This window comes from Pseudonaja textilis, chromosome 2, assembly GCF_049901715.1.
Source record: "Pseudonaja textilis isolate UNSWEBS1 chromosome 2, rPseTex1.2, whole genome shotgun sequence".
NCBI lineage: Eukaryota > Metazoa > Chordata > Lepidosauria > Squamata > Elapidae > Pseudonaja > Pseudonaja textilis.
In genome coordinates, this window is record NC_141991.1 from 10,104,209 (window position 1) to 10,120,102 (window position 15,894).

The 15,894-nt window shown below is 39.4% G+C and overlaps 1 protein-coding gene across 1 annotated transcript; it reads left to right on the plus strand.

Annotated features, from left to right (window-relative positions):
* The first annotated feature begins 3,549 nt into the window (after positions 1–3,549).
* Positions 3,550–14,514, plus strand: LOC113451788 (vomeronasal type-2 receptor 26-like). The gene is made up of 4 exons (XM_087923112.1): positions 3,550–3,691; positions 5,322–5,590; positions 12,201–12,327; positions 13,141–14,514. The coding sequence occupies exons 1-4, from the start codon at positions 3,550–3,552 to the stop codon at positions 14,043–14,045; spliced, it is 1,443 nt and encodes a 480-aa protein (XP_087779238.1). The 3' UTR covers positions 14,046–14,514.
* The last annotated feature ends 1,380 nt before the right edge of the window (positions 14,515–15,894 follow it).

Genomic DNA, 15,894 nt, shown 5'->3' on the forward strand with positions numbered 1-15,894 from the left:
GACAGGAAAGTAAACTAAAGCTTACTAATAGTGAATATTCATGCTTACATGAAATTAAGTATACATATCTACAATTATCATCTTATCTTCCTTTTCTGAAATGTATTTTTAAAAGGTTAAATCATGGCAACTGGACCATCATTCATTAAAATGAGACATTTCATACTCACCCTAGTAACTTCTTCAGTCAAAACAAATTTTGTTAGGCAGAGAGTCAGAAAATTATTGAATGTACTAAATGTTGTCACAGCAACTATAGATGTTTCTCCCCAATGTATATTTTAAAATGTAAATGAAGATTCAATCATCCAGGTGGAAAAAAATGATTTTACATTTTTAGAGACTTTTGGCCTAAATGATTTATATTTTTATAAATATGAGTGCATCTTTTTGTCTGTATGATTTCCTTCCATTATTTTCTGAAGAGAAATTCTTCCAGTCTACACTGAATGAATAATAACTGCAGTGAGCTTTAATTATTTATTTTGCCTCCTTTATTTGATTCAAAAGAAACAGATCTTAGCAGCGTGATTCACATTGTTGCCATGTACCAGCCAGAGATGGTATTCAGAGCTGGAAAGCAGGTTAGTGGGGTGGGGAGGGAATGAGATTTTGCAGTAACCTTCCCCCAGGAGTGGGGAGAGAATGCGGATTTTGCAGTATTCTTCCCCTGCCATACCCACAGAGCCATGCCCACCAAGCCATGCCACACCCACAGAACCAATAGTAAAAATTGTTGAATCCCACCACTGGTATCAGTCCCATGTATGGGTGTGGATAAAGTAACACTCTGTGTTTAAAAGTCTATTTTGAATACAGAGGTTCATTGAATATATTTGGTCTTCCCTTTCCAATTCTCAGCTCTTCCTAGTCCTGCTGTGAAAATGACCAGAGATGTCCAAAAAGTCAGAGGGAATTTGGGTTTGGAGGAATGAATGTGACCTAGATCAAATAGAGACTGACCCTGAGGCTCTGTTCTAACTCCCTTTTTCCTATTCTCCTAACGTATGAATTGCCTAAGCCTGGTGAATTGCATAACGATGCTCAGGAAGACTGTGATTGGGAAATGAATGCTTTCCCAGATAAATATATCTGTTGTGGCTGACAAATGCAGATCAGTCCAGGAGTGGGCTTCTGGGGGTCCACAGGGGTTTGGGAGAGCCCCTAGCTAAGATTTTATGCAGTTCAGAGATCCCCCAAACTCCACCCCTGGCTGGCCCCACCCACCCCACCCAGCTCCTCCCAGGAGTCCCCACATTTTGGATGCAGGTAAGTGCAGGGCACACATAGAGCCTCAGGGAGGGCAAAAAATGGGCCTCCCAGAAGTTCAGAAGGCCAGAAATGGGCCCATTTCCAGATTTTAGAGATCCTCTGGAACCCAGAGAGGCTATTTTCACCCTCTGGTAGGCTTGAGGAAAGTCTCCACAGCCTGAGTGTCAGCTATGGAATTCATTGCTGCCACACAGTTGAAGAATGTGGGAGGGGTGATGTAAATTGAGTAGCTCTTAGTAGACAAAATAGATTAGTTTTATAGTTCAAGGTTACAGAGTGTGGCCCAGAGAAGAATAAGACTTACTGTGGGGTTGGTGCATTTTCCTCATCTGGTGATGAGGAAAAAAAGGTGGAGGTTGTAGCTTGGGACTGTGTGGGAAGCCAGAAAAAAAGATCTGGACTTCCCCAGTATGTGCCAGGTACTGTTCCAATAAAAGTACTTTGAGATGGCTTGTGTCTTGGAGTTACTGGAAGGAATGGAATTTCTCTGCAATGCTGACACTGGGAAGGGCAAAAATGTTTTCCCCCACCCGTGCTGCAGGAGTCTGACTAGGCCACACCCACCATGGCCACACCCACCCAGCAACTGGGCAGAGAACCCTTTTCTAAATTTTTTGAAGCCCACCCCCACATGGGTCTAGTGCCACCAATCAGGCTTCCACAGGCTGTGAAAGGAAGAGAGTTTTTGAAATTAAAAGAGAAACAGCCTGAGAGGTGAATCCAAGGACGCTGGATTATGAAAAATCCAGTTCAGTTTAGTGTTAAAGATACATTTTTAAAGCTATAGTAGTTTTCCTTTTCTGAGTAAATTTGCTATTTTATTGCCAAACAATAATTTGAAGTCTTTGAATCTAATGGTAAATGGTCCATTAGATGCTATCATGCCATTGCATATATAATAATTGTTTGTTTTTTAAATTAATCTGTCCCTCGGTCAATTGGAGAGAGAATTTCTGGGGAGAAAAATTATGATCATAGCAAAAGTCAAAGGGGTCACTGTTAGAAGCTTAGTAGACACTGTTAGTGGACAAATGTTGGTACATTCACTTTTAGTAAAGAAGGCAACATCTATGGGAAAAGAACCAGCCAGTTCTGACCAGTTCTGGAGAACCGATAACAGAAATTTTTGAGTAGTTCAGAGAACCAGCAAATACCACCTCTGACTGGCCCTGCCCCCATCTATTCTCTGCCTCCCAAGTCCCAGCTGATTGGCTGGGTCTCCTTTTGTTGCCCTGCAAAGGAGAACAGAGCTCAAAAGAGCGGGGGGGGGGGGAGTAAATGGGGATTTTTCAGTATCTTTCCCCTGCCATACCCATCAAGCCACACCATGGCCACCAAGCCATGTCCACAGAATGAGTTGTAATTTTTTTTTGAATCCCACCACTGAAAAGAACCTCGTAGAAGTGTAATTCAGCAGACTGAGATGATCCCATTGTACAGGCATGTTGGAGTATCTTCCTCCAGTATCACTTTCTGGATGCATCCTAACCAGAAGGATGACAACCAGAGGTGGTGTTCAGCAGGTTCTGACCAGTTCTGGTAGCAGCAATTTTGAGTAGTTCAGAGAACCGTCAAATACCACCTCTGACTGGCCCTTCCCCCATCTATCCTCTGCCTTCTGAGACCCAGCTGATTGGCTGGGTCTTCTTTTGTTGCCCTGCACAGGAGAACAGAGCTGGAAAGCAGGTTAGTGGGGTCAGGAGGGAATGGAGATTTTCCCTTTCCCCAGGAGTCGGGAGGGAATGGAGAATTTACAGTATCCTTCTCTGCCACACCCACCAAGCTACGCCCACAGAACCAGTAGTAAAAAAATTTTGAATCCCACCACTGATGACAACCATTATAGAAGAGTGTCTCCAGGGGTATAGCTGCAACATTTCACCAGAATCCTTTACTCCAGCTGCCCCTCTCTATATGAACCCCTGGAAGAGATCTGGAGGACAAATTATCACTCACAGTAATTACCACAATCCCAGACTTTGAGATGTCTACAGCTGCCTTTCCAGAGGCTGCCTTTGATATAACATCAGACTGAAGCAACATGGAATGGATCTTGCATCAGAAAAAGATATAAGCCTCTACTTGTGCTGAATGGTATGCACAAGATTTAGGACACAAGACAGGAGCTGTGCTGCTGAATGTACCTTTCTCTCTTTTTCAAATGAACCTTGATTTGTTTTTGTTTGAAAAAGAAAATTCAAATTCCATTTTCTGAGAGTGCTTTGAAATCATCTAACTCTTCTTTGGAAACAGGCAGTTGATCCAGCTCCATGAATTATGGACCTCTTGCTTCTCCTTTCGATATTCCTGGTGTCCCAGACAGTCTCTGGGAAGCTTAGAATGAAGTGCCTGCTGAATTCGGTCCCCCTGGATAGAGAAAGACCCTGGAGCTACTACAGGCCAGGAGATCATCTCATTGGTATAGTCACCAGCGCAGTAACACTATCACAGAAAATGTTGCTTTTCAACCTGCTTCCTTATAATCAGCCTCTCTTGTAAGTTATTCAGTGTGATGAAATTGTATTCCTTCCATCTGCAGTTCTAGCACTCTGATTTTTTAATTTTTTTTTATTAAACATAATATTTAAAAACATTCAACATGGTGGAGTCATTTTGACATAGCTTTTGGTCATCATCCCAGTGAAATATAATTATATAGAGATCTTATATACATTTGTACATATACACACATTTATACATTTATTCATCCTTACTTGCATCTTTCAACATTCTTAGTATTATTTTAGTCTCATGATCACAGATGTCCACTTAACAACTCTTTTCCATCTTAAACCCTTCCTTTCTGTCCTCACCAATAGTAACATCTATTCCAAACTGTATAATATTCATCTTTATTTTTCATCTCTAGTGTTAGCCTATCCATTTCAGCACAGTTAGAATTTTACTTATTACTTCCTCTTCACTAGGGATTTCTTTCTCCTTCCACTTCTGGGCAAATACCATTCTTGCCGCAGTGATTCTTTTCTCTTCTCATTCTTTTATTCTGCTTACCCATATATTTCAGGAAGTGATTAATTTTGTTAATGGATAAGATTTCCATGGCTTTTCTGTTTTGTCTTATTCAGTGGAAGGAACACAAATTCAAAGATGGAGCAGAAGAAAATTACCTGAAAGAAGTCCACATTATTTTCCTCTCTATGTTAAATCTAGAATTTATGACTTGAATAATGATGGGTTTTTTTTTAAATGGTGATTGTTGTAGTTAACCCTGACCAGCTCATTTCCATATTTTTATAACTGCTTATCTCATCCTTTCAGGAATAGAGTATGACTTGCTTTTTGTGGGTCACTTATGAAATATTCTCTTCCTTTTATGATGGTTGTACTTTTAAAAATGAGTTATTTTGCAGACTGGCGACTGTTCTGATGAAAATTACTGCTGCTATAAATAATAAGAGTATTTGTGATTCTTATCTGCTTCTCATTTTCTCAACATTTACAAACATTAAATTTCATGGGTGACTCTCATTTGCCTCTTGTTTTCAATCAGTGTTGAATTCAGACTCCACAGTCATGTTGTTAACATTCCAAAGAAACTCCTCAATTCCTTTCTCAGAGACAGTCCATGCAAGTAAGAATTTATTAAAGATGTCATGTTGGCACATCTGGGAAACCCAAATCAAAACTTCCAGGTTTTCCCTTCCCCACAATTGAAAATCAAAGATCCATCCCCTGCACCCATCAGCCCATCACACAGGACCCAATCAAATGTTGTTCTACCCGAAGCCAAACCTTTGCCCACTCCCATCAAGATGCAGGGTGACATGTCCTTGACTTTTGAGAAGAATGTTGTTGAATCTAATCTACTACTCGCTAAGAATTTTCCCCTCCCAAATTCACAGGCATTAACTGTGGCAGCCTTGAAGTTTCTAAGAAAATATATGGCTAAAACAAATATGGCTTCCATGGTTGACACATGTGTCGATAAAGAGACTGAAATTGGAGTAAATGTATTGCGTTACTGCTATTGATAATGCTTGTATTAACCAAAGCATTTTTTCACATTAGTTTACCTTATGCTTCCAAAGGAATAGAACGCTTTATTTTCACCATTCAAGAGATCAACAAGACTATCCAGCTCCTGTGCAATCTCACACTTGGCTACAATATCCATGATAACTATTTGAACACACTTGGCACTTCAGAAGTCTTGCTGGACATGCTCTCCACTGGAAAAGCCAATGTTCCCAACTACAGCTGTGGAAGGAGGGACAACATTTTAGCTCTTTTTGATGCAGCTGACAGGGAGATTTCCAACCAGATGTCCACATTAGTAGACACCTACAAAGTCCCACAGGTCTGTGTGTATGTTCCTCTATATAGTAAAGTGAAGTGGTAGTGGTAGTGGTAGTGGGTGCATGATAGATCCAACCGTATCTTCTCTATGGAGTTCAAGAGCTGCTTTTCAACTGTGTTCATTGTAGGTGTCATGTCTGGGAACTGGGAAATACATTAAGATGGGAGCATATATCAAAATAGTCATATCCTCTCATGATAACATCTCTGTTGCTTTGGGGGCTTCTCCTGCATACTTGTGAAGATGAGGAGAGGCTCTGTGTCCAATCAAAGGATCTTCTGTACAACAAGAAAGTGCAGCACTGATGGAAAGCTCACATTTTGCACATGATCTTAGAAAAATGGTGATAATGCTGAACAAATGCCATATTCATGAAAATAATTGTGAAAGAGATTATTTGCATCCATCAAAGAAAGGGACTGAGTTACTTGGCATTACATTCACAGGTTTTCTGGAGAAACATTTCAACTAATCAATGGGGACAGAGAGTTAATTGATACAAAACACTTTTGTCCCCAGCAATCTAAAAGTAATAAGGTAATCAGTTCTTGTAACATAGATATTTCTGCGGGGAAGAAGACCTGATCCCCAAATATAACACAGCATTCTTCCTTGCTTTTCCAGATCAGTCATAGAATTGCTTCAGAGACTCTGAGTGACAAAAGTAAATTCCCATTTTTCCACCAGATGCTCCCTAAAGAAGGGTTTCATTATTCAGCAATTGTCCAAGTGCTCCTTCATTTCAGATGGACCTTGATTGGTCTCCTTGCTCCAGACACAGAGGAGGGAGAAAATTTCCTGAGGATTTTCCCTCCTTTGCTTGTCAGGAAAGGAATTTGTGTTGTTATATCCCAACAATTCTCAATGACTGGAGATCTAGTACCCTTCAAGGATTCCAGCTTTTCTCACTGGAAACAAGTCAATGTCTTTGTTCACTTCACAGAACACATTATCGTTTCAAGCACATTTCATATTTTTCAGATAACACTTGCCACTTTGTCAGGACCCATTAGAGAGAAAATCTGGATCACCACAACTTTGGGAAACTATATAATAAGTCATCTTGGATATCACAAATATATCCATAGTATTTGGAGCTTTGAATTTATGCAAAAAATAAGGCCAACCTATGGTGGTTTCGAAGCCTTTTCCTTTATAGACTCCCAGTATGAGAACAAGAGTTTTCAGTGTTCTTTTTCAACGCATGTTTATGCTGTCAAAGGCCAGAAAAGATGCACCCAAAAAACTGCTGTGGAGACAGAAGATGAATTGAACGGGATTTTGGTTGAAAACAGTGATTCTGGTTACATTATCTTTATGACTCTGGCTCATGTCTTGAAGGCTGCATATTCATCCAGATCCTGGAGAAGAGGGAAGGAGGTCCAAGAGACACTGGAGGTTCCAAGGCTGAAGCCGTGGCAGGTATGGGGGCCCAAGAAGGATCCAACATACTAAATTCCTCTGGAGAAGGAATCCATTAGAGAAAGAGGGGTTTATCCAAACTTGTATAACCAGAGTTCTTCCTTTGGGATCCGACCAGGTTAATTCTGCCTTTACATCTTGTTTTACGTAAATTGCAATTCCTTTTTTCTTGTGTTTATCGGCCGGTGCCGTAAAAGGTTTCCCTAATTTTGGACAAATTAGATGTCTTTCATCATTTTTCGAAATATGTGTTTCTTGAAGACATATTATATCTGCATTATGTCGAATACGTTTTGAAAATATCCTTTTTCTTTTTGATATTGAATTTAATCCGTTTATATTGATGGAGAGCAACTTCTTCCCCTCCACCATTTATCTACGTCTGCTTAGATTTTTGCCTAGTAATGATTCGGTTCTCTTGTTGTTGTGGGATTTGCTCTTCTCTCCCAGGTTGTGGTTTATCACTTCCTGAAATTGGAGAAAGTCATTCCTTTTGGGTTCTGTGATGATATCGGTCCTCCTGTGATCTCCTTTTAAGTTCTTCTTTAGTGGATTGACCATTTGTATCCGTGAGCTGTTGATAAAAATCTTGGGCCTGTTCTATCGATTCTATTTTGATTTTCCTCTCTTTCCACGTAATTAACATCCCTTTCGGGATTAACCATTTAAATTGGATTCCTTTTTTATTTAAATCATTAGCTAGAAATTTATAATCTTGTCTTATCATCCTCACTTTCTTTGGAATTTGTTTTAAAATCCTAATTTCTCTGCCGTTATATGATATTGTTTCCTCCCTAGACATTTTCAAAATTAAATCCCTCAGACATCTCCTAGAGAAGCGGATATGGATTTCTCTTGGACAGTTGTCGCATCTGGCGTAGCTTGTGCTAACCCTATATACCTCATCAAACTCTTTAATTAGATCATCTTTTTCCTTTCCTAACCATTCAGCCAATATTTATGCCATCAAATGTTCCAATTCTTCATTTTTTGCTTCAGCCAACAGATTTGGCCAATCTAGTTACTTGGGGGATAATTTACCAAGGAGCTGGTACCAGATATATTTTGATATTAAACACTTCTAATTTTAAAAGGGTAATTGCCCTTTTAACAATATCCCTGTATGTATAGTTTGTGATTAGCACTGTAGAATTTTACTTTTATAAATTTGAAGGAGACCCCTGAGCCTCAGCTGAGTTCTATTTTTCCCGGGTGAGTAGCTCATGAATCATGCTGAAATGAGGAAGGCAACTTTTAGTTGTTTATTCCTGCAAAAAATAGAACCTCATGCTTGGGACAGAGGTCCATTTCAAATACTTTCAGTAAAAATTAGCTCACAATTTTATACAAAATGTTCCTTTGTTGTTTACAACATGTCTTCTTTCACAAGATCAGAGTTCACACTTGGTTGATTACATTTGTCCTTTTTGGTACAGGATTGCATTTGTTGTATTAAGTACAAGATAGAAAAAATCTTTCTAATCTTATTATTCTCAGGAATGCTTTTGCTGCATGTGGTTTGTCAGTTTTGCAAGGAAGCTGGCAAAGAGGGCACATAAAGAGTCTAGTGGGTAATTTAATCAACTATAAATTTGGTGGCTTCTTTCTACATAACTTGATCTCTTCCTGGCTGACTTGGTCTTGAAACATTATTTGAAAACTTATCAATAGTATTCTTTTCCTATAGAAGTTATTGTTTTTCCTAATCTCTTTTTTGCTGTTGTTCACTTTAGTTGATACCTGCTGTAGAATGTTTCCTATAATTGATCAAACGTGTCTATTATATAGTCTCAATAAATATGTTTTCAATATACGATTGCCAATTTTTGCTGAACCTTTCTTATTCACTTATGAGCTTAGTGACCCCAGTTGTCCTAATTAAGCATGTTTGCACATTAAGAAAAAAAAGTAGAAGAAAAATTCATACATGAAAATACCAGGTGGGATAGAATAAAACCAAGTTTTCTGCTTTTAAAATTCTTTTATGTTTCCATTCTAGTTCCATCCCTTTCTGGAGAAGAATGAGTTCCACAATCTTTCCCACTGGAAAGTTTACCTGGACCATAATGGAGAAATAGCTGCAGATTTGGACATTGAGTTCATGGTGATTTTGCCAGAGGGGGATTTGATCAAAAGGAAACTGGGGAGTGTTGAAAGACAGAGAGTTATTATTAATGAAATTGCTCTTTCCTCTCTAAATCTGCTCAACAAGGTAGGTCAAATATTGCTGTGTTTTCTCTTTTCTTCTAAAGATTATGACCCATTTTCAAGTGTGTTAATTCTAGTCACCAATGTGGATGACCCTTACTCAGAGTTGAATGTACAGAAGAGAAAACTTAACATTTTGTTAGATGGACTATGGGGACTTCAGTATCATTCACAAAAGTGTCCTTCAGATACCATGATAAGGAATATTCTTCTAAATGGATTTAGTCATGTCCAATATTGGATGCTGGGTAATTATTCTTTTGGGATCAAGCTGGTGAGAAATATTCAAGTGCTGGCATTTGTGTTGCTAATAGCTTCAGGTTCTTTTAACCAATGTCTGCATTAAGGTTTGGACTGAATCAGATCAGAGGTGGGATTCTACCAGTTTGGCCCGGTTCTGCTATACTGGTAGCTCCGAAGATCAGCTGACAGTGAACAACAATCTTCTGTTCTTCTGTTTGTCCCACTCGCCTGCCTGGCCTCTAGGCTGTCTTTTATTTCCTGCTTTTTCAACCTCAGCTGCTTTGTGTGGCACAGCTGAGATTGAAAAAGGAGGAAATAAGATTCAAATGTTGTATATGGGCATATGCACAAAGCACATGTGTACGTACGCAAAATGCATGCTCACCAAACCAATTATTACACTGGTTGAATCCCACCCCTGAATCAGATGAAATATGACTGGTTAGAAGTCCTGTTGGTCCATGTGAGAAATAAGGCTCACCTTGTCCAGATTGAAGAATGTCTCTCTTGAAAGGTCACAGATAGAATAGGATAGAATAACAGAGTTGGAAGGAACCCTGGAGGTCTTCTAGCCCAACCTCCCTGCCTAGGCAGGAAACCATGGTGTTCTATAATGTTTTTAAGCCCTCTAAACTTGGCCAGAATTATCCATATCTCTCTTTCATCCCACTGGGATAAAGCAATAGGCCTTCTGCTCCTCTGAAGAAGCTCCAAAAACATTCATGTTTCACATGAAATCATAAAGGTTGTTTTGATGGGAGATAATGCTCATAACCTGGAAAACTGAAGCACCGAAAGAAGACTTTGATTGGAAGAAAAAACACTTTTTCATTCTGGAATAATTTGAAAGGAGATGCTACTTAGATTTGGGCTTTGGCTTGTAAGAGGGTACTTCATCTTGTTGGAAAAAATATCTTTCTGAGTTCAGTTCCAAATGGGGAAAAAGACACCGGAAACATGGAGGGTGTTTGCAAAGATGGTTTAATGGTGTACAGGATCACATGGCTTGGAGCTCTTGGACGAAGAAAAGGGAAGAGATGCTTAGAGTCCTTGGGATTTATAACCTCTCTGGCTTTGAACTTCCTGGGACACAGGAAGAATATTCTGATTAGTTGCTGTCAGAGATCATAGCTAGCTTTTTAGGTTGTCCGTGTGCTAAATTTTGTTGAAACTTGGTGGGTAGTGCAACGAAAGGCAATGAAATGGCTCTGCCTGAAGGAGGTAGATCTTTGTTATGTAGAATAGACTGGGCCAGGCCTTAATGGCCCATTAACAAAGGTGGGAGGGTGAGCTACTGCCTCTTTGAGTTTCTACTTCCCTTTTAGGGGAAATATTCTTCCTTTTTAGTATATCCTAAAATATTTAATTTTTTCTAGGAAAGGGGTGGGTTTTAACTGCCAACAATCTGAATGCATTTTTTAAAACTTTATTGTTAGCTACATTAAGTCCCTCTGAGCAACAAGGAGGATTCAACTTTAACTAATAAGAAATGTAGACTTGTCTTTCCATGTAAGATGATGTCCCTTAGTTGTAGTTCTTACAACTACAACTAGTAGTAGTTCTAGTTGTAGAGCTGGACACAAATCTCCTAATCTTGTCTTGCCTGCTGAAGATGAAAAGATCCCCTTTTGAGGGACAAGTTCTCATGGCCTCTCTTGCATCTCATCTCACCTCAGTGTAAGAGGTTCCGACAATTGCCCTAATTAAATAATGAGTCTGGAGCCAAGCTTCCAAAGAATCCAAAAGTTTTATTAGGAGCAACAAATCCAGCACTAACCTGTATGAAGCCAACTCTGAGACACATAATTTACTACCACCTATGACCCTATTTCTCCCCCACCCCCCTGGGTGTGTCATAAATCAGATTCTCCAATGAAACATATTGACAGGCTGGGTGTCATCAATCACACTCTCCAATGAAGGACTTTCAGAGGCAGAAGATCCAGTAGCCTAGGCTACAATCTCTACAAGGTAAGTGTGGAATGTGCTTCTGGCCTTCATCTGCTGCACTGCTCCCTCAGGCCTTCCCCCTCCTTCTTATGGCAACTCAGAAACAGGCATAGGAATGATTTACGAATTGACACCCAGTTCTAGAAACTAGGCAGTCAGTTTTAGTTTTAGTCTTAGTCATATAAAGAAACACAAATAAAGAAAGCCCTAATTTTTAAGGATTTTTCTCCCTTTGTGTTTTAATTGGAGGATGGTTTTGGATTACTTTCAAAGGGCAGCAGTTTTGCAATGTTTTTTACACTCTAGAAGAAGTATCCTACTGATCCAGAAGATTCTACTGGTCTGAAGTTTCTTTCTTCATACAGTTACATTTTATTTAATAAATCTAATATAATAAAAATTTAATAAATCTTTAAAAAAAATTTCTTTTCCAAAATTTAATGCAAGATCATTGTACTGTACTTTAAAATCATAATTATGACAAGAATGGAGAAATGTATGTTAACAACAAACTGGTTGTCACTTAAGCCTTAAATCTTTTCAATTCCATCCTCCAGTCTTCTTAAATCAAAAAATTCTTTATTTCAATGTTAGATGCCAAGATCAAAGGGGAATGAACAATCTGCCAGCATTTATCTCTCCTGAATCTGTTTGGAATGAGTCAATGATTTCAGATTTATCTAAGTGAACCCCAGGAATTATTTGGCTAATGTTAATGTCTACCTCCATTTTCATGTGTGCTTTGTCCCAATCTATATTGTTTCAAATTCCATCCTTTTCTGCTTAGTCCCTGCCTCAGTCCCAATGTGTGGAAAATTGTCATCCTGGATTTGTCAAGCAAAAGCGGGAAGGAGAGCCCATTTGCTGCTATGACTGTGTTCCTTGTCCTGAGGGGACCATCTCCATTCATGAAGGTGGGAGACACCAAAGAAAAGGGTGGGCTTTGTGGAAGTGGATTCTTCCGTTGAAACACTGTCATGAAAGTGCAAATTAAAAGACAAATTGAAGCTCAATTGTTGTTGTTTTTTGCCAGTAGTTCAGCCGTTCAATTCTCACCTGGTTCAAGGTTGACTCAGCCTTCCATCCTTCCGAGGTTGGTAAAATGAGGACCCAGATTGTTGGGGGCAATAGACTGACTCTGTAAACTGCTTAGAGGGGGCTGTAAAACACATGAAGCAGTTTATAAGTCTAAGCACTGTTGCTATTGCTATTATTTTCAAATTGCACAATTTCATATCTAGAGGGAAGAATAGCAGAAAACCTTGAGGAGGGCCTAGGAAGAGATAGGAAGGTTTAGCAGATCAGATAAGCTTCTCTGCTGACAGAAAATAAATCTGTTCTGCTTTATAGTTTGGATTCCAGATTATTTCCCCCCCAGCTAATTAGATTTCAAAAGAGAGGCATCCAGAGTCAAGTATATTAAGAAGTGCCATCTGTCAGGATCCAGGAAATGTGCCTAGAAAGATTAATTGATTCATTATCTACCTGTAATAATGTAGGTTCTGCAAACTGCACAAGAAATCATCCAGGTTCCAGGACTTTTTCCAATTTCATAAAGTATAAAAATATAGCTTTTTTTAAGAAAATGATATTCTTCTTACCTTCTCTCTGTAGATATTTTAAGCAATGCTTCTTGGAAAATGCTATTAGTAGCAATTGTGGTCACAAGAAGGTATTTCATGAAGCTACAGAATATTTAAAAAATATTGCATTTTTTGTTTACACAGATACAGAAAAATGCACCAAGTGTCCAGATGAAAAATATCCAAATGAGGGCAGAATCCAATGTATCCCCAAAGTTATATCTTTCCTTTCTTATGGAGAACATCTGGGAATCATTCTGGTCTCTTTTGCCCTATTCTTGTTCTTAGCTACAGGCCTTGTTTTAATCATATTCATTAAACATCTAGAAACTCCCATTGTGAAAGCCAACAACCGAGACCTCTCTTACATCCTCCTGGTCTCCCTCCTGCTTTGCTTCTTGTCTTCTTTTCTCTTCATTGGTCAACCAAGGAAAGCTACCTGCCTTCTCCGACAAACAGTTTTCAGCATCATCTTCTCAGTTGCCATTTCTTCTCTCTTGGCCAAAACCATCACAGTGGTGCTGGCTTTCCTTGCCACAAAACCAGGAAACCCAGTGAAGAGATGGTTGGGGAAGAGCTTGGCCAACTCCATCATCCTTTCTAGTTCTAGTGTCCAAATTATGATCTGCTCCATCTGGTTGGGAATTTCTCCCCCATTCTGTGACTCAGACTTCCACTCTCAGCCTGGAGAGATCATCCTGCAATGCAATGAAGGCTCTGTTTTCATGTTCTACATCACCCTCAGTTACATGGGCTTCCTGGCTGCCATTTGCTTCACAATGGCTTTCCTGGCCAGGAATCTTCCTGGAACCTTCAATGAAGCCAAGCTGATCACCTTCAGCATGCTGGTCTTCTGCAATGTTTGGGTCTCCTTCCTGCCCACCTACCTGAACACCAAAGGGAAATATATGGTGGCTGTGCAGGTCTTCTCCATCTTGGCTTCCAGTGCTGGTCTGCTGGTCTGTATCTTCTGCCCCAAGTGCTACATTATCATTTTGAGGCCAGACTTAAATACAAAGGAGCATCTTACCACCAGAAGAAATGTATAAATGTGAGTTAGAGGAAGGTGCTGAGACATAAAGATGGGTCCTGATCTGATTCAGAACACATGATCTTAACTTTTGGAAATGGAAGTTTGCAAGGATATCCCATTCAAATAAGGAATTCCTCCTGAAATCAGCACATAGGTTTTCAAATTCAGCAGAAATAAGTTTGGTTGGGTGTATCTCCCTTCTTGGCTTTATCATTGTTAGGAATTAATAGTCACCTAACACTTGGGTTGGAAATATATAAACCTGGATAGACATTTAATACTGTCTCTTTAAGGGAATGCTAAAATTGTAATTGGGTGTGGTTCCTCAAACGGCCATAAGATGGAGCCAGAAACTTGGGTTGTTAGTTCTGTTGTTGCTAGATATTCTGATGTTCACTATTTTTGGTTCCTGCATTGTTCCTATTGACTGTTGCTGAGCGTCGTTCTTATTGGATTTCTGTAAGTCTGTTACTGAACTGTGTGTAATACTGGACTTTGTTATTTGAATTATCCCTGAAGTGAAAACTGACTGCTTTAACCATGCATGACTTGGACTGCTTGTTGGACTTTGCTTAACCATTTACTGAAAGCAAAAACCTACATTTTATTATTCAGTGTATCTGTATGCTGGTCATGTGTTATTCAATACCACTCTCACTACATCTCCTTGTGTGCACTCATTCTCCTAACGGGGAATTACCTCAACAATCATAGCTATTTCTAGCACCCAAGAAGTTCTCAGCCTCTCTCATCCCTTCTCGGACCAGGATAAATATGTAGTATTTAAGAACTTTGCCATGATCTGCAACTATAACCGATTTGGAGAAAGTCTGGTTTTCCTGATGCATCTGCAGGAACACATAGTCAACCCTGGAGCAATCTTGCAATGTATTCAGCATTGCCGTAATGGGGCAGGATAGAGCTGTGGGAAAGGAATGGGGAGTAGAGATAGCTGAGGGGAATATGTAGCCAAAATAACATTCTTTCTTCTGGGAACCAAGGACACTCTCACCAACACCTGGAGGGGCATGGATGGGAGCCATCCGGATTTGGGACTGATTGGGGCATGTGATGATTGTGTGTAATGGAGGGAAGAACTTTGGATTTTGAATTGGGTGGGGAAAACTCAAGGAATTTCAGAATCGGGTTTCCACCAGCTGTGCCAATATGGCATGCCTACTAATTCTATACTTTGAGGCAGCCTCTGGTCTTGGAGTTTTGATTTCATCTGGGCTGTTACTTGGGACCCTGTTATTTGGGGCCAAGCTTTTTACAGTGTCTTCTGTTATTCTGTTGTTTTAGAGAGAAGCTGTTAATCATATACATGTGCCAATTTTCTTCAAACCATGTATGTGATTAACTTAGTTTTCAAAGATTGGTATGAAATGTTTTGTTTATTTTTTTTAACTCTGTTCATTTTTTAATTTGTTTTTCTTCTCTGAGTCCTCCTTTGAATGATGTATTTCATTGAATATAGCTGAGCTAATCTTTAATTTACAATCTTGCACAGAACATTGGATTAAATTCAATTCCTGCAGGTATATTCCCCCCCTCTCTCTCTGTGCGTGTCTCTGTGTGTATGTGCATGTAAATTCCATGGCATTTTCCTAACTGTTCTTCTATCAATCCTCAAAGGAAATATTGAATATTTATCTTTAAATTCTTCCGTATTTGAAAACTATTTTAAATCTTTTTTGCATGTCCACCGAGCCTAATAAAATGTCCCTTCACATTTTTCACATTTCCAACTCTACAAAGCTTTTCAATAAAAAGCCCATGATGTAATATCTGGAAATCTGTTTTAGTCAAATTGGTTTGAGAACCTTTGTCAGTGTAATTGCTCTCATCTGTGTCTTCAGTGCCCC